General features: G+C 38.4%; 1 protein-coding gene across 1 annotated transcript in view; it reads right to left on the bottom strand.

The window, feature by feature from the left end:
* ATP2B1 (ATPase plasma membrane Ca2+ transporting 1) overlaps window positions 1-18,958 on the bottom strand; it is a 131,688-nt gene that overhangs the window by 15,256 nt on the left and 97,474 nt on the right. The window contains exons 8-13 of the mRNA XM_027842463.1: window positions 15,701-15,862; window positions 13,841-14,055; window positions 9,715-9,957; window positions 8,154-8,395; window positions 1,852-2,089; window positions 249-428 (exon numbers count right to left, since the gene is read on the bottom strand). Of these exons, the coding sequence (XP_027698264.1) occupies window positions 249-428; window positions 1,852-2,089; window positions 8,154-8,395; window positions 9,715-9,957; window positions 13,841-14,055; window positions 15,701-15,862 (1,280 nt within the window). The remainder of the gene's footprint in view (window positions 1-248; window positions 429-1,851; window positions 2,090-8,153; window positions 8,396-9,714; window positions 9,958-13,840; window positions 14,056-15,700; window positions 15,863-18,958) is intronic.

Genomic DNA, 18,958 nt, shown 5'->3' with positions numbered 1-18,958 from the left:
AACCTTCCCACATAAGCTAGAGTACCAGCTGGGCAAAATAATATCATTATTTGTGTAGATATTTTACCTCCCCTTAATATTAGCATAGAAGATGCTCAAGGACAGAGGTATGTCTCATTTATTTTTCCTACCCCTATGGTGCCTGAAACAATGTATTGCCCATAGATGGCAATAAATATTTGCCAAATATCATTGCCTTAGCTGAAAATTATTAAGAATAAATTCAGTGATGGACTCAAACAACCTACCTCTCCTTTTTCATTCCTTATTCTTCTGTTGAAATCTTTACCTTCTAGGCACAGGAAATCTTCCCCAGGATGCAAAATACCACATTTAGAAGCAATAGCACGAGCAGTATTAATATTATCACCAGTGACCATCCGCACAGTAATTCCAGCCCGCTGGCATTTTCTTATTGCCTCTGGTACCTGGTTTGCATGGAAGAATCTCATCATTACACATACATGTAGCCAAATCTATTACAGGGAGTACCCAATTCCATATGAGATAACAGGTCCACAGAAGTATTAAAATGTGCATGTATATCAACTGTATGTATGTGCTCACATGCACATACCCACATTAAGTATGTACAAAACATGCTGTACTTTCTAAGCAAAAATTCACTTATCTAAAAAAAGTCTCTGCTGCTATAACACTCACTCAAATAATGAAAATTTAAAACTAATCACTACATAAAACCTTAATTTCGTAATACAGAATAATTAGTTCTTCAAGATGCTGGCTTTAAATGCCCTGATTTTAGCTGACTTATAAATTTTAAAACTTAAATGAGATTGACTCCTAGGGATTTTCCATGTGTTGTGGTCTAGCTTAGAGATCATATATGTGAATGGTTACACTGGTTAATCTTTGACAGTGTTCAAATTTGATGATCTATATCAGTAAAGTAGAATAAAACAGTAAAACAAATAAAAAGTAAAGCAAAACAGATAATCAGAGTCATCTGTATTTAGCTTCTGAAGATAAATAATTTTTGGGGGGTTGTTGTTGCATATTTACCTTCTTGATCACCTAAGATGAAAAAAAAATAGGATAAAATATGCAATTAATTTGCATTGCCTCAGAAAATAATTAGTAGTAATCCCACCCAGAACATGCTGGGTAGGTAGAGAAGGAAGACACAGCTTTGGAATTAAAATCTCATAAATAATTCATTTATGAAGAATGGAACTATCCTTTCCTTTCACCTAGTAACATACCCAATTCGCATATCCTAAGATGGTAAAACAAGCAATCCACATGGAGAAAACTTTTCATGTTAAAAATACACTCTGTAAAAAAAACTGAAGAACTTTCATTCTGAAATGCTAAATAGATTCAAATAAACTTCAATGTTTCATCCTAATATGAAGAGCATGTTAGCAGCGGACCATCATCGTAAAGGGCAAAGCAGGCAAAGATCGCCTCCACCTGTAAAACTTTACAAGCTTTCAATTTCGTCTAAAGGGGAAGTCCTTAGAATGGTTTTCCTTGACAAAGAACTGGTGGGGGAGGGGGGAAGAGTCAACAGTATCTATATGTACTCATAACTCAAGGAATAACACCCATGAATACAAGAAATAACCTGAGTATGGTAAGAAGTATATGTGTATCATCAGTCACCTCAAAAAGAAGCAATCTGCCTAAGGCTTTGAAAACACATCAACATCTTTAAAAGCTGGAACTTTTTACCAACAATTTCCAAACCATCCTTTGCCTGACTCCAAAGAAATAAGAGCTTTGAATGGTCATACTCCCAAAATTCACTTAAAAACTGATGATGCTATCATACTCTTAAATTTTCCCCCTAAGAGGCAGGTGAACTGAACTGACAGAAGCATTCTCTACCTCGGGTCTCACAGGATCTTCTATCCCTACAACAGCAATGCATGTTAGGCCTGTGACAATATCGTTCTCGTTATCCCACTCTGGTTCAGGTTCTCCTGCTGGGAAATCTCTGAATGCAAGACATATAGTTCTTAGTCCTTCAGATGCCATGGGTTCAATCACAGTTTTAACAATATCATCCCGGTCTCTTGGTCTGAATACCTTTGCTTCACCATTAGCACTCAAGATTTTGAAGCATCTGCAAAGAAATATAAAAGAGTCACAAATAAATAAAGATAAAAACCAAATCCTGTATGCTGGGTAAACTTTTAAGCAATGTGTTAAGCCATTAACTAGCTATGTGACCTTGGGACAAATCACTCAAGATTTCCGAGGATCAGCTTTTTCACCCATAAACTGATCATTTCTAAGGTATCTTCAGACTTCTGGAATTCTATCCTTTTCTGAAATTGGTTTCAATTTGAGCTTGCTTGAAATATCCTGGGGCCTGGGATTCTGCAAGGCTCTCCAAGCAATACTGTTTAAGTCAGTTTTTTTCTGACTGAAGTTTGTTTTCTACAAGAGATGCTCTGTTTATATCACTGACACTTCTTACTGATGTGTCCCCCCACCTCACTGTAACCAAGTTTTGTTGTTGTTCAGTCGTTTTCAGTCACGTCCAATTCTCTGTGACCCCATTTGGGGTTTTCTTGACAGAGATACTGGAGTGGTATGCCATTTCCTTCTACAGCTCATTTACAGATGAGGAAACTGAGACGAAGAGGGTGAAGTGACTTATTCAGGGTCACACAGCCAATAAATTTCTGAGGCCAGATTTGAACCAAGGAAGATGAGTCTTCCTGACTCCAGGCCTAGTGCTCTATCCACTGCACCACCTAGCTGCCCCAAGTAACAGTAAGTAACCAAGTATTGCCAAGCAAAATAAACTGTCCACTGTCCATGTTTGTCAATCTAATAGTGAGCTCTACTTTCCATAGTACCTTATTGAGGGAGTGAGTGCTCATTCACTTTCATGTCATTTGGAAAAGAACATAAGATGATGAGAATTATTTTGCCAGGTGAGGTTTCAAGTCCAGCTGGTCCAGAATTGCCCTGAACCATTCTTTATCAGGTGAGGATGATCATTCTTGGTTTGCTGAGGCGCTGGGTCATACCTTCTGGGGCTTTTATCAAATCATCTGGCTAGCTGGGACTCAGGGGACTTTTGAGGGTGGCAGAAAAACCAATGAAAGGATGACAAGAAGGTGGGAAGGGGGCATGCAGAGCCAGGTGAGATGGATCCAGGAGAGAATGTCCTGCAGAAACCACTGCCGAGTGTGCTCAGCCCTTCCAAAGCAGAGAGACATCCCAAGAAAAGGCCTGTTCTTCCCTCACTGCCAGGGGCCTGTCTACTCACAGACCCTTCTGCCTCTTCACCTTCGTGTTTCTGGTTACTTGGTTTTCACCTTCATCACCACTTCTCTGGCTTATGTCCAGAGTCAAACCTCTGCCTAACTATTTGAAATCTTCTGAACTGAGGGCTTTGAGCCATTGTGATTGTGGAGTCCTAGGGAGTGACCTTCAAGGAATGGCTTAACAAGTTGTGTATATGCATGCAATAGCTTATCATCACACTGTAAGAAATGATGAAAGGGATGAAGTCAGACAAACTTAGGAAGAGTGAAATGTGCAGAACCAAGTGAATAACTTCTATGGCTACAACACTGAAAAGAATGAACAAATGAAAAAAAGCATTTATTAAGCATGTACTATGTACAAAACACTGTGCGAAGTGCTAGGTATCTAAATGTAAAATGAAGGCAGTCTATGCCTGTTTCTCTAAAAAGAAAGAACACAGAGGTGTTAGCGGCCAAAGCCCCATGATTCCTCAGGTGGAAAAGCAAGGCAGACAGTGCTTTATCTTCTTTCATGTTATTTCCTCTGATAAAACCACAGACACTGAGAGTAAGCACTTTCTCTTCTCCAGATACAGTAGCTCTGGATGCTAAGGATGGCTACAGGGGTAGACTGGAAGCACGTAGATGGTCTCCAGGGCTCTCTGGCTCAGGCCCTTGGTCCATCTCTCCTCGTGTCTGAAGGGAGGTGGTGGTGGTGGCTGGACATTCCGAGCACAAGCTGCCTTCTGTTTCTTCTCTGCTCTGAGGCTTTAGTCAGACTGACTCATCTGTCCTATTGGTAGAAACTGGTCAATGATTGGCGGGGATGGCTGCCTCCTTCTTCAGGAAAGCTATTTCTCTTAAACAGAAGGCATGACCAGCGGTCTCGCAGGGGTGCTGCTGATCCTGCCCAACGATGACAAATGATCACTGGTTGGTGGTGATGGTGTTGAAGATGGTGGGTTTATTCCCCTGAAGGGTTGCTCTCCTCAATTACAGCTCTCTGTGCTAGCCTAGAAGCAAAGGTTGTAGTCTGGGGGCACTGCCCCGAAGGCTTCTGGCCTCTCGGTCCAAGGCTATCTCCACTGGGATCTGGGGAACGAGTGGTAGAAGTATGACTCAACTGGGCCATGCCATCTCTTTTTTTCTCCCTCAAGGTGGCTTTCTGCTTCAATTAGGCTGCTTGCCTGCTGGCAGCAGCTGGTCCACATTTGGTCAAGATGGCTGGTCCCTTTTCCACATGGGCTGTTACTGTAAAGAACCCTGAAACACTTAAGACTATGTTGCATACAATGAAGACCAACAATGAAGCATACTATCTGCGTCCTGTAAGAGCCAGAGATGCAGAATGAGACATAAGTTTTTGGACATAGCCAACACATGAATTGGTTTTGCTTATCTGTGCTCACTTGTTACAGGGAATGGTTTATTTAGCAGGGTGGGATGCAGGGGAGGAGAAGGATGAGGTTTTGGAGAGAAGAGATAATGGCTAGTGAAGATGATGCCAGAAAGTCACTGAAACATTTAAAAAAGGCAAAGAAAAGAAATTTAAATGGAGGCCCAGTCAAATGGGACAATTTTGAAACTAATGTGCTGAATTTATTATAATTTTAAAAAAACAAGCTACAAGCAAGAGTCTGTTCTTTTTTGTATATAGAAATGTTGATGTTTGTGAGTACTTGTCAAGTTTAGAACAAAGAATAATTTTTTAAAAAGTGAATGTACCCCTACTATTATGGATCTTATCTGTCCCTAGATGACAGTGTAGATATAAAAGGTGGAAATTAACTAGTAAAAATGCAGTATTCATTCTACAATGAGGGGAAATTATGTAAGTGTCCCAGGGCACACATCAGCAGCCTTTACCTTAAAAATTAATAAGTAGATAAACAGATAGATAGATAGAATTTTATTCTATTTAATTCTATCAGTTTTTCTCAGTAGGCTCATTGGTAAACCATACTCTTGAATGAGGACCCCCCCTCCAAAAAAAAAGTAATCCATGACTTGCAACATTTGTACTTAAGATGATTTTTTTTTAAAAGAAAAATGCTTCATACCAACTTGTATAAAATACAAAAGGAAAAACTGGTTTTTTACAAAATTTGGCAGCAAAGATATTTTAACCCCATTTCCCTTTGTGATTTTCTATGATTTAAGTAAGATGCCAGTAGACAAGCCCACCACACAAAAGAAAAAAACTGTTTATATGAGGAACAGGAACTTGCAACAGACTTGACGTGAACTAAGAATTATCTAATATAATATCACTCAATGATGTAAATATAAAAGTACAAAAGATGAGTGATCACTTTTGGGCCAAAGATAACTGTTATTGATGACAGCTCTTAGCTACAGTGTTCTACCACAGCAGCTTAACATAACGAACACTTCTACAGTGTGTTAAAGATTCCAAAATGCTTTCTATCAACATCGTTGCAAAGAATTATGTTAAACCAAAATAACCTAGGCAAGGCAGGTGCTACAATAAAGGACTTGCTCAGGATTATCCAGTGTAGGATCTAAGGCAGGATGCACATACAGCCTTCCTGATTCCAGATCCAGCACTGCCTCTCCATTCTATGGCCTACTGCCTCTTAAATCTCTATACAGCATATAAAGGTAAGCACATCTCTGTATGCTCACGTGTACATATAGATGTAGAATCTAGAGACACAGCATGATTTCTGTGAAATGTTTGGAATGTCTATGTGACACACGGATGTTTGTCTCACACACAAAGATCTGACTTTAACGTGATGATAAAATAGAAATGAGTTTTTCTTAAGAGAGTTTTGGGTCATTAACACTTCATTTGGATGATGTACTTCATGCAGGCCCCCCTTCAGCGGGGCACCTCAAAGTTCTCATCCCGGGGTGCTCTTGTAGGAATGTTAGAGGCCTTTTGATAGTTCTGGGTTATCAGCGCCGCACTCAGGCTATCAATGCAGCCAATACTCCTCACGCTACACAACCAGAGCACCTCCTTTCCCAGTCATACGTAGTAATATCAGTTGATCAAATGAAGTAAAACATAAAAGGCCTTTTACAAATCTCAACAACCCTGGGCAATAAAGTGCCTTTTTTGTTTTCTCACATATGTGATTTAATTGGTGGGAGGGAACTCCCTCTACCCTGCAGACTGACACCAGCTCTATAGCTTATAGTACTGAGGGAATTACCCCTGGCCCAGGGTCACACAGCTGGCAAGCAGCAGGAGCTGGGTTTGCCTGAGGCCAGTCTGCTACCTACTACATCTTGTTGCACCTGTGTTTATCGTGGTTATTCCCACTTTGCAGATGCCATGGAGGCTGACAATGTCAAGGGGAGATTAGAACTCAAGTCCTCTGTGAATCTATCTATAATTCTTTCTACTCAATACCATGATGATGTCCTTTGTGCCAATTTCTCACATGCAAATACCATATACCCTACCCATAGCTTCAATCCAATTCTATTTGCCATAGGGGAAAGCTAAGCTGATTTCTTTCAAGTGACCACAGATTTCATTGAGGAGGCCTTATAGGGGCTTCAAGACAAAATGAAATCAGCACAGTATCACCCCAAATAGGAGCATGCAAGTACATGCAACTTAAATAAACATTTATTATATGCAGTTACAATCTCCTAATGATAAGAGCACTGGCCCTGGAGTTAGGATGATCTGAATTCAAATCTAATTTCAAATCTTTCTAGAAGTATTAAGTAACTCTTAGGCTTATCTCCTAAGCTTCAGTTTCCATAAAAATCTTTATGGATTGGTGTACAAGCAAGGCATCATGTGAAGCAACTTCTCCACTGATAGAGTCCTCATTTATTTGGACTTTGTTCAGGACTTTTCCCATGATTTCAGTACATAAATGTTAATCATATGTCAAAAACGGGGGGAGAGGATATCACCATGCTTTCATCTGTCACAGAATTTTGTACGACTTTACCACATGCATGGGAGACATCTTTTTGGAAGTCTTTAAAGCTATACTTTGCTGTATTTGCTGATTTTTCAATCAACAAACAATAGTTATAGCAGGAGTGTGTGTGTGTGTGTGTGTGTGTGTGTGTGTGTGTGTGTTGCATGCATGGCCTACCCTTCTCTAACTCTGTATATTTTATAGATGTTTCTTTAACTGTCTGGGGATAGTTTCACTCTTTTTTACATGTATGAACAAAACAACCTCAAATTTAGAGAGAGGAAAGAAATAGACATAAGGATGGGTAACTAACATCTTCTCAGAAGCTTTTCTGGTAATGATACTGATTTTCTTTTTCTGAAATGTTTCCCTCTTTGAAGTATTACTGAAAATTGATCAAGAGTGCCTTTAAAACTTTAAGGTCTCCAGCTTATATTTCTTCCACAATAACGAGTCAGGTTTATCTTATCTTCTCAATAGTCTTAAATTCTATCGCTGTATCTTCAAATAGCAGCTTAGGTAGAAAGGTGAATTCCAAATGTGGATGTCTAACTAAGAGGAGATCACCAATGCAATGCTGGCTGACCCCTTCCATTTCATATCAGAAACGGATAGAAGCATTTATAAATAAAGACCATTGGTGCCAAACTCAAATACATATGGGGGCCACTAAACTGTACATAAAGATCTCTGTGGGTGCATATTGACTTAGAAAACCACACAGTAATGTTATCTGGGTTCTACTGTATTTATTTTATTAAATATTCCCCAGTTACATTTTAATCTGGTTTGGGACACTCTCAGGATTATTAAGGGTCATATGTTTGACACCTCTGGTATGGACCATACAAAGTATAGTAAATTTATGGATAAACGAATAATAACGTACTGAGACATAGGTAATAGCTTTGTGGTTTCATCAAATAACCAATGTACACATATAACACCAACCCAGTAATTCACATTACATCACATCATCATAATCAGTAGTTGATTAATTCCGTACTGGTCTTACTTTTTAAGAATGATCTCTGACGCGCCCTTGCTGAATATTCTGTAGCTTCCATCTGAATTTTTCAAGACAGTGCTCATGGATTTCCTAACCGAGTTGAATGTGTAGACTTTGTACAGAGCTTCTTCAGGGATTTCATTCCTTACATCCTGATAATCTCGTTTTAAATCCAAAACAAGTCCCAGCAGGGCACATTCAGTTTTATTGCCAACATGACGTGGTAATCCACCTTCTCTCTCTGGTGGCTGTAAGAGAAGAAAAAAAATCAAAACTTAGTTTCATTAAATATCTTTGTTTCTTTACTGAAGAAAACATAAAAGGTTATTATTTAAAAAAAAATTACAAAAGCCTATGTCAAAAAAGTTCTCAAATGTTCAGGGAATACCAAAGTTGCTATAGAATACCATATGAATTTACAAATTTATAATAAATTTCATTTAAATATGCACAAGATAAGCATCTTACTTGGAATATCATTTAGTAAAACAATTTGACAGGCAATAAAGCAACACCTTACTCAGACTCCTTTTAGAAGCTGAAACTGCTAGCAAGTGTCAGGGCTGAGTGGAACACATCTTTGGTACTTCAGTCTATCACTCCCAGTCTGCATAATAACTTTGTTTACATTTTTATATTGAAATAATATGGAAAGAGGATGTTTTAAAAGTAAATTGGGGGGGGGGGGGGAGCTAGGTGGTGCAATGGATAGAGCACCAGCCCTGGAGTCAGGAGGACCGGAGTTCAAATCTGGCCTCAGACACATAACACTTACTAGCTGTGTGACCCTGGGCAAGTCACTTAACCCCACTGCCTAGCCCCCCCCCCCAAAAAAAGTAAATTAGTGTTTTGCATTATTAAGTTAAATGACTCCTTGGGAAGGTGAATTATTTGTACTTTACTGTGTCCAAGAGCCAGTTTATGGAAATGATATAAGGTCTAAGACAGATTTATATTAAAGAAAATAATGTAGCAATTTTCATTACAGTGAGTTTTTAATGCATTTTTCTTCTAAATAATTTACTTCTGGCTGAATATAAAATTTTCGTAAAAAACAAATCTTAGTCTTTAGATAATTAAGAATTGAGCTTTACATAAAGCTATTTAGGAAAAAAACTGATGAGAAACTAAACTGATCAAACAACAATTGTTTTAACAGGTGAAGCTAAAAATAAAGGTTGAGAAATTAGCAATATATATAATGGAAAATATATTCTGATTTATGAGAACAAACCCATCAAAAGACTAATGAACACATTACATATTTACTTGTCTTTAAATTATAAGAAAGCAGGGCTATCAAGTTCTCAAAACATTTAAATGATAATTCATAAAGTTCTCATGGCAGCATTTTATTTACCACTAAGGGAGTAGGGTTCGATGACTTCTAAGGTCCCTTCCACCACTACATTTATAATCCCATTAATGTGACATTAGCCTGGATCATTAGGCTTAGTGTAAAACATATCTGAAAATTCACTTTTAAGAATATCACACCCCCCCCCCCCCACACACACCCCCACACCCACCATGTATATTATATATGTGTGTATATAATAAGTCTTACCAATATTTTTGATGTATAAGCACAATTCACAGAAATTCCAGTTACAAGACAGGACAAAATGCTTGCTGGAATAGCATCAGGATCAGGAACTTTTCTGTAATGCTTTTCATTTATGTAAGCTTGGACAACTGTCATTCTATTCATGGTCAGTGTCCCTGTTTTATCTGAGCAAATGGCTGTTGCATTTCCCATTGTTTCACAAGCATCCAGATGCCTTACTAGGTTATTATCTTTCATCATTTTCTATACAGTAAAAAATGAGAAGAAAAAATTTAGTTACTTACAAATTCATCATTACATTTCAAAAATGAAAACTAAACACAGTCATGTTTAATATTCCTAAGTACACATTATCACATAACACGGCAAAACTTTAATTTAACACTACAACATGACAAGGTGACCTGGCCTACTGAGGAATATTATATGAAATCCTTGGTTTTTGTTGCATCCATCATTTGCTACTACCTAAAAACCTACCTTCCTCTCGTTATCTTAACCCTGTATTTTATTTAATTGTGTATATCAATGACCCTGAACACAGCGGAGAAAAGAAGCACACATGTACAAATTCATATCACTTTATGAACTCTACAAAGTAATTTCCTGTAAAGAATTACATTAAACCAAAAACCAAGCACCTGGAAGGAGTATGCTGCTATGGTGATATTGTAATTCGGCTTTATTTTTTTTTTACCTAAAATAGAAAAGGGTGCAGCTGCACAATACCAAATGTTTGTGCTAACTGTCCTTGTATGAAGTCATTCGATATCCAGCTAGTTAGCAATTAGAACTTAAAAGAAAGGCATTTATATATTATATTCTAAGTCTTCTTATTCATTTAATGAAACATTTATTTTCAATAATTATTGCCTGGTATATGAAAGGCTTGCTGCTAGGAGCCAAGGGTCCTAAAACCCCAATATAATTAATAATCGCTGCCCTCAAGGAACTTATATTCTAACAGTGAAGGGAAGGGTTGGAGAGGGGAATGGAAGAGCAATCAGAAATCACTTCATTGTGAAGCTTGGTCTAAGGCTCAGAGAAAGACAGAAGTCTGAAAAGTCTGCAGGAGCTGAGGAAGAACTGCCTTCCAAGAAGCAGACCTAGCCTTGTGCCTTCACTGAGGTCACAGACAAAATGTCACGTTCAGGGAACAGTTAGTTTAGTTGGCTGGAAAACAGCATGCCCCAAAGAGAATAATGTGAAAATGTAATCTATAGTTAGATATTGGAGGGAGAGGGAAAGCCAGGTTAGGGACTTCGTATTTCATCCTAAGGGCAATAGAGATCTAAAGAAGGGTTTTGGGGCAGAGATCACACTTAGATCTTAGGAAGATCATCTGGGTAATTATCTAAAGGATAGATTAGTTGAGTGTGTTAAGACTAAAGGTAAGGAGAATAAACAGCAAGCTGTTAGAACAATCCAGATAAAAGGTTGATTTTTCTGAAACCCATTCAAGGTCCCTTCAAATTCCAAAATCTTTATCCTGTAATAGAAACAGACTGTACTATATGCTGGAAAATTGAGGGCTGGCTAGGTCACTTTTAACTTAGCTAGTGAGGGAAGTTTCGCCTTTTCCAGAATGGAGATGATGCCCAAATTGGGCCTTAAAAAACAGAAATCAGAGCAAAGTGAACCCATTGTTGGCCTATGAAGAATGGAGGAGTGAGAGAGAGCTGGAGGGCAGCATATGCCTTCAAGGACAACCTTGATAGTTTCTCCCATGTCAGGAGGTGTGGGTTTTTCGAGTAGAGGACAATTAGGGCAGTGAATTAGGAAAGGAAGGTTTCATGGGGAGCAATGTGAGTGCTGTATTGTTGAGGGAACGGGCTTGAAAAAGAGGAAGTTTTTTTAATAGAAGAAGCTAAGTTCAGTTTGGGGTACCAGTGAAACATCTAAGAAAACGTATTCAGTTATGTGATTTGCTGAGGTCAAAGGGGGTTGCAGAACCTTACAAATTTATTAATAAAATTTTGAATAGAATCAGAATACATATTAAGTTGTAGTGATTTAGGCAGAATGGGACATTTTATTTTAGAAGTTATAATCAGTTATTTTGTGAGAATTAAGAATGACTCAAATCTTCCAATCTTAATTAATCAGGATTTTCCTCTCTTCTATCTCAGTCTTTGGCCCCCAAATGTACATACAGCAAATAATTACTGAAGACACTAATGACAATTTCTAGGAATGACCTTTACAAATAATACAGAATTCAGTTAAGTTTAATCGGTGGGGAAAAGTTAAATTACATAAGGGCATATACACCATGAAGAAAAATAGCATAGAAAACTTGGAATAATTATGGGAACTATACTTAATATAAAGCTCTGTAATAAAAATGCCTTGTTTTGAAGGAAAATTATTTTAAATTCCTTTCATGATACTCAGTAACAAGTATTAATTGTCTTTTTTTTTCCTGATCACCCACAAAGTCAATCTCCTTAATGACTGTGTACATCAGACTAACACTGGGATTAGTTTAAAAGCTCAGAAGTCTTAAACCTTAATTAATAATTGAACTTTCATATCCAAGTAGAACAGAATTAAATTACACCTGCAATTCATCTTTGCCATTTTCATTTCATTGCAATAGAAGAATAAACATATTTAAATATTTTTTTTCAAAGGGAGATTCCTCCCATGTCAGGATTTAGTATAAACATTTTAGAATATTATAAACTATAGAATCACTAGGGCAGGAGTTATAGTTACTTTATACTTTATACAGCACATTGTTATCACTTAAATTTAAGGAGAAAAAAGTGATATTTATTCAAGTATCAAATATATGTGTAGCATTTTTCTAATAAAAAATTTAGGCTACAAAGATTTTTTCCAACTCATCCTTTAAAATTTATCAAATATTTGTGTCACTAATGTGTGTAACTGTGGAATATGTAAAGGTAAGTGAGACTGGATTCCTGTTTATAATCTGGCACGTGCAATCAAGTAGGGGTAAGACATAATTAACTACAATGCAAAGGGGATTATGATTACTGGTTAAGAGGTAGCAGGTGCTAGGGGAGATCAGGGGAAGAAAAGGATTCTTTCAACATAGATCTTTATCTTTAGCAAATGACACTTTACAAGCCCATTTGGTTCCGTAAGATAAGAAGCAAAGTTGCTTTATAAGAACACCTACCAGGAAAACATGACAGTTACAAGGTCCGAAATAAAAGTAAAGAATGAATCTGGAATTTTAAAGCAAATCTTTTCAATTCTAGACATTCTTTTTTCTTACTAGTAGAGAGGAATTTGGTGTTTCTATCATCCTCAGGTTGTTCCTTTATAATGCTCTGATGCAGTAATGACTCTGTGGCAGAGGGGCAAGAATACCTCCCCGAGGAGACCTGAGCAGGTTCTGGGAAAATCCAATGCTTGCCTCACCTCTTAGGACAACATTCAAATGATGAAGCTTTGGATGAAACACAGAATTTTCCAAATATTTCCAAATATATTATTAAGAGTCCAGTTCAACATGAAAAGAAAAAAGCCCAAGATTAAAGTGCCACCTTATTCAAAGTCCTCAGATTCCTAAAAGCATTTCGAGAAGTCAAAAACCCTTTCGAAATACAAGTCCACGTGACAAGGAGACAGTGGAGCACAGAGGAAAGAGCACTGAACTTGGAAGTCATTGGAACTTACTAACTTCTGCCACTGACCTTGGGTTAGTCATAACCACTCTAAGGCTCAGGACCCAATCTGCTAAATGGGAGTGGGAGGAGAAGAAAGTGTTGGCCATATTAGAGCTTCTCAAACTTTTTAGTGTCAGGACCTTGTACAATCTTAAAAAATACTGAGGGGGACCCCTCCCCCAAAGAGCTTATATTTATGTGGATTATAACTATTGTTATTTACCATATTTGGAAAAACTTAAAGGTCTTATTATGAAAGTCTTGACCTTGTAGACCCCCTGAAAGGGTCTTGGGGGGACTGCCAGCAGCCCAGGGACCATACTTTGAGAACTACTGGACTAAGTGACCTTTAAGGCCTCCTGCAGCTCTAGGTTCAAGTCCTATGATTCAAAATCTAGAGAGAAAGGGCCAACTCGATTGATGAGTCTTCCACAAATAAATTTTAGAAGATTAATCAATTACTGAGTCATTACTGCAGTACTTACCTTTACAGAATAAGCAAGTGAGATGGTTACTGCAAGCGGAAGACCTTCTGGCACTGCTACCACCAGGACTGTGACTCCAATAATGAAGAATTTCACAAAATATTGTATATAAATGGGTGTACATTCCGCAAGCCACGGTCGTTTCTGAACCCAGAATGTGTCAATTACAAAATATAACACAAGGATGATAACTGTGATTGCAGACATCAATAGCCCTTTCATTGAAAAGAAGAAGGTTACAGAATTACTTAAGAAATAAGACATTTTAATGTCTTGATCTCTAACATGGATTTTCTACGCTAAGTTCACCCTATGATGTGGAAGTTAAACTTCAAAGCTTGAAACCATCCTAACCTATTTTCTCAAACTTCTACTGATTTGCTCACAGTTTATTTGTACTTCATAAAATGCTTAGAAAGAGTAAAATGGGAAGGGGAGAAATTCCCTAACGCAAATCACTTATCTCTTCTGTTTTCCAAAAAGCAATGATACAGGAAACAGCCTGGAGAGACAAGCGCAGCAAAAGTATGCAGTTTTACATCTCTCCATCATGCATTAAGTCACTAAAGTGGGAGGAATACGATGGCAGAAATGTATGATAAAGCTAAATTTCTTTGCAGATCCTGAAATTAAGTTTCCCAGATAACTTCATTACTTTATAAGCTAGGAACTCTTAATTGAGAAAATTCTATATTGAAATACATTTCAGTACACAGAGTTGTACATGTACAATTTATTTGTAATTTTAGATAACTTGTATGCCATTACTGTTAGTACAAACACAAATGATTACATATCTTATGTATGCTTAAGACTACTTTGCTCCAAAGTAGAATTTTAGGCTTTTTGTAAAGAAAAAAAAATAAAGCCAGGCTGTGATTCATTAGCATATCATTAAAAGGTAAGTCACATATTTAGGTGATATGAAATCTCTTAGATCCAAGTCTCCAGTTCAAATTCATCCTTTCATTTAAAACTGAATTTAAAACTCTGCACCCAACCATACACATTTATATAAATTAGATGGCAGCTGTTTCCTTCTAAACAGTGAGTTCCCGAAGAAAAAAATGCTTTTTTAACCCCAAAGCACTATTCAAATGACTCATGCACTATTCATATTCAAAGATGATGCTATGATGGTTTTGCATTAAACATCCATCTGCTTTAATCTGGTCTCTCTCTTGATATTGAATATTTTCAGGGTTATAACAGGGGCTGGGAATACAGTGTGTTACCATGGTATAAACCAATGTGTCCAAATCAGGGACTGAAATGGCAGTTTTAGCTCCATGCCAACATTGGCCCAGTATGGGCAGCGGGAGTGGCAAGGGAGAGGGGACAGGACCAAAGCCATGTCATGGTGAGGAGAGCAGGTTGTAGTGACTGCCTTTCTGAGGTGCATTCTGCTGCCAGCTCTAGGTCTATGGTGCACATCAGCCACAAAAGCCTTAAAAGGGTGGCTTGGGCACTGAAAATGAAGCTCGTCATCACATTACCACTGTGTCTCAGAGGCAGGGCTTAAACCCAGTCTTCCTTAACTCCAGCCATTATGCGAAGTTGGGTCTCAGTTACAAACTAAGCAGAAAAAAAGTAATGGTGAAATCTTATTTGAATTCAATATAATTAAAGTGCCTACACAGGTACACTGAGAATTCTGAGATACCTTATACTTGGCTATCGCCTCCAGCCGAAGAAAAATAAAATGAGTTTAAGAGGCATAGCCTTTCTAAATGACTTTTTATTCATACCCTCAACATAGAACTTTGGCTCCAATAAGTAAGTGAAACAAGCAATCTTTAACAGGAAAAAAAAAAAAACAAATCATTTTTAAAAAATCTTATTTTTTCCATTACTTCATACCTGCTTTTCCAATCTGAACTGCCAATTTTGTGAGTTTCCCTTGTAAAACTGACTTTTCTTTCTTTGGCAAGTTTGCTTTCTTTTTATCTTTTTCATCCCCATCTCCTCCTTCCTCACTCTTCAATGGCTGCATTTCCATGGCTGCACCATCCTGAGCCTTTGCTAAGATTAAAAACAAACATACATTTAAAAAGCATTATATTACTGATAAGATTTATGTCTTAATAGAATTTTTATTTATTTCTTCTAATCTGCAGAAATCTAGAAAATGCTTGAGTTCTGATTGATAACACTCTCCCTGTACCAAATACAATAAATGGACATTTATTATGCAACTATTATCTGCAGAATATTGTGTAAGCCACCAGGAAAGATACATTTGGATGAGATCCGGCCCTCAAGGAATCCAAGTCTAATAAGATAACATTCCCCTGCCCCAGCTCCCTAAACACTTGATTAGCATCCTATTGAAGTCTAATAGAATAAAACACAAATATTATTTAAGCATATTAGAGTATTACAAAGCAAAATGATATCTGTAAGTCCTAAGGAAAAAGGCCATTACCAGGGTGAGGGAAAGAAATTTAAATGAGAACAGGGTACCTACAGGAAGTGATGGGTCTCAAGAAGCAAAGGGAGACTCAGTAAAGGCACACAGGCATGAAAAATATACAGGAATGATCAAATGAAGCAATATTAGTAGTGAATGTTCAGAAGGCAGACTTGCCCCATGTTTAGCTAAGATGTATAATGAATGGAGGAAAATAATAGAAATCAAGGTTGGGAGGACTATATGGTACCAGGTAATAGAGGGCTCTGAATAATGAGGTAAAGAATATGAACCTGATGTGACAGCCAATAGACACTGAAGGATTTTTTTTAGCAGAGGGGTGACAGTCACCTTACCTATGCATTATTCTGGCAGCTACTATAAAATCAGAGAATTTCAGAGTCTGCAATGACTCCCATGGCCACCTAATTTAACTCATATCCAGCATTTTCTGCTTAAAGACCTCCATGAGGTAGAATGCACCAGAGTCAGTTCCTTCCCCTTTAAGCCCAAATTTGCCTTTCTGAGACTTTCACCTGTTGTCCCTCAGGGGCCATCTGGTCAAACTAGACCTGGAAGAATTATCTCTACAGCATACAAAATGGCCCCCTGGCCTTTGCTCACAGACTTCTAGGCAGAGGGAACCCAACTAAGGTCCTTTCTATTAGGTAGTTTTGTTAAAAGCTATTGCTTACATTAAGCCTTAATTTGCTTTCTACCTGTTGTTCCCAGTTCTGTCCTCAGAGGCTACAAAACAGCCCCTGAACTACCCGAAGATACTACCCCCATCCCACTTCAACCTTCTTGTCTCCAGTGTGAGACTCCCTAGTTCCTCTGGGTAATTGACTGGATAGGACAGACACCAAAATCAAAGATCACACCAAGGGTGGGAACACCGAGAGATAGGGACAGACCCTAAAAGAACACTACTGTTAAGAAACAATGAAGAAAAGGAGGAGACAGAAGTCCAGACTGGGGAGGTAACTGACTAGGAGACTATACCATTGACAGTGGAAGGAATTTCCAATAGAAAGGAGTCAACATATTTAGTATTAATAAGCTAGAGAGGTGCCAAGGAGGATTAAGAATTTTTAAAAGTCTATTGGACTTGGCAATTAGGTGACCACAAAGCAGTTTTATAAGATTGGTCAGGGTAAACATCCATTTGCAGGGGGCTGAGAAGAAAATGGGGAGTGAGGAAGTAGAAATATAAGTGAAAAGGAATAGCTGGATGGGGTCAAAGGAAGACCTTCCTTCTTAGGACCACAGAGAACAAAGCATGTTATAAGTAGATGAGTAGGAGCCAGAGAAGAGTAAATAATTTAAAATGCAATGTAGGGAAAAGGAAGTCATGAGATCAAGCGCACAAGAAAGGGTGTATCCTGAGTCAGTAGCAGCAATTCCACCGTGACCGTAGGGAAGAAAGACAAAGAATTTGGACAACGAGAGAGTTTGTGGGATGACAGAGGGAAGCTTAGGGAGGTTACGTATTCTGACCCAAATCTCTGTGAATTAGGATGTTAAGTTTCCTCTTCTAAACAAGGGTGCTGAAGGAATGGCTGGAAAAGAAAAGATCTGAGAGATGAAACCAATATGGCAACCTGAAAGAAGGCAAGCAGATCAGCTGACCCTTGCCCCCTCATGCAAAAACCTAAACATTGCACTAGGCTAATAGTAACCAAAAAAAACCAGTGAGATGCTACAGGAAGTGATTTATTCCTACATAGCACTACACAAAAGTCAGCCAGAAGTCTGCAGGCAAAAGGAAAAGGAACTGCCAGCAAAGCCAGAGCCAGCTCAGGCAAGCAAGCCAGCAGCCTCCCAGCATGACCAAGGATGAGCCAAAGACACGTGTACCCTGCAGGGCTCTCTGGCAGAGCCCCAGAATGGTTGTAAAGCCACAGTGGGGGATGCTGGAAGCCATCAGGTGAAGCAGCAGCCCATGCAGGAGCAGCAGCGCTCAGACCAGGACACTCAGGATGCCAAGGTCCCTAGCAGTCTGAATCTCAAAGATCAAGGGGCCTCAACTCCAGGAGACAGAGGTCAGCATGGAACCTCAAATCGCAGCCAAACAAGGCTAACCACTGCAAAACACAGCAAATACATTCAAAGTTTGGTATAGAAATACACCACATTCAATAGAGGAACAGGTCAGGATAGGAAGAGGGGGTCAAAGGGAAGATAATACTGGAGAATAAATAGACAAAGCAAAACAAACATCTGATCTTGAAGAAGGGATTAAAGGCAGGGGAAAAAGTCAAAGGGACTACCATCTAGGGGGTCCCCTCAATTTTAGAATGTCTGAAGAAACCATGATATATGAATGTGATGGAACAGCACGGTGCCATCAGAAATGATGAAAGAGATAATTTCACAGAATCTTTGGAATATGATCTGATGCAGATAATGGAGTAGAACCAGGAGAACAATTTAGGCAATGACAACACTGTACAGAAAAACAACTCTCAAAGACTCCCAAACACTGACCAAAGTAACGTGTAGTCACTGAGGGCCTTACGATAAAGTCTGTACTCCCGTGCAGTCAGAGACGGTTGGCCTCAAAATACAGAGACTTTTGTTTGTGGAAATGTCCACTGTAGGAATTTAAGTTTTTTTTTCCTTCCTTTTTTTAATTGGGGAGGAGGAATAACAATAGGGATTTCTTCAGAGGGCCACTGAAGCAGTTTACAAAAATCTACAGAAAGAAG

Source organism: Vombatus ursinus, unplaced genomic scaffold (assembly GCF_900497805.2).
Source record: "Vombatus ursinus unplaced genomic scaffold, bare-nosed wombat genome assembly UNPS02014874.1, whole genome shotgun sequence".
Classification (NCBI taxonomy): Eukaryota; Metazoa; Chordata; class Mammalia; order Diprotodontia; family Vombatidae; genus Vombatus; species Vombatus ursinus.
Note: the sequence above shows the minus strand (reverse complement) of the source record. Positions and strands in the feature narration are given on the sequence as shown.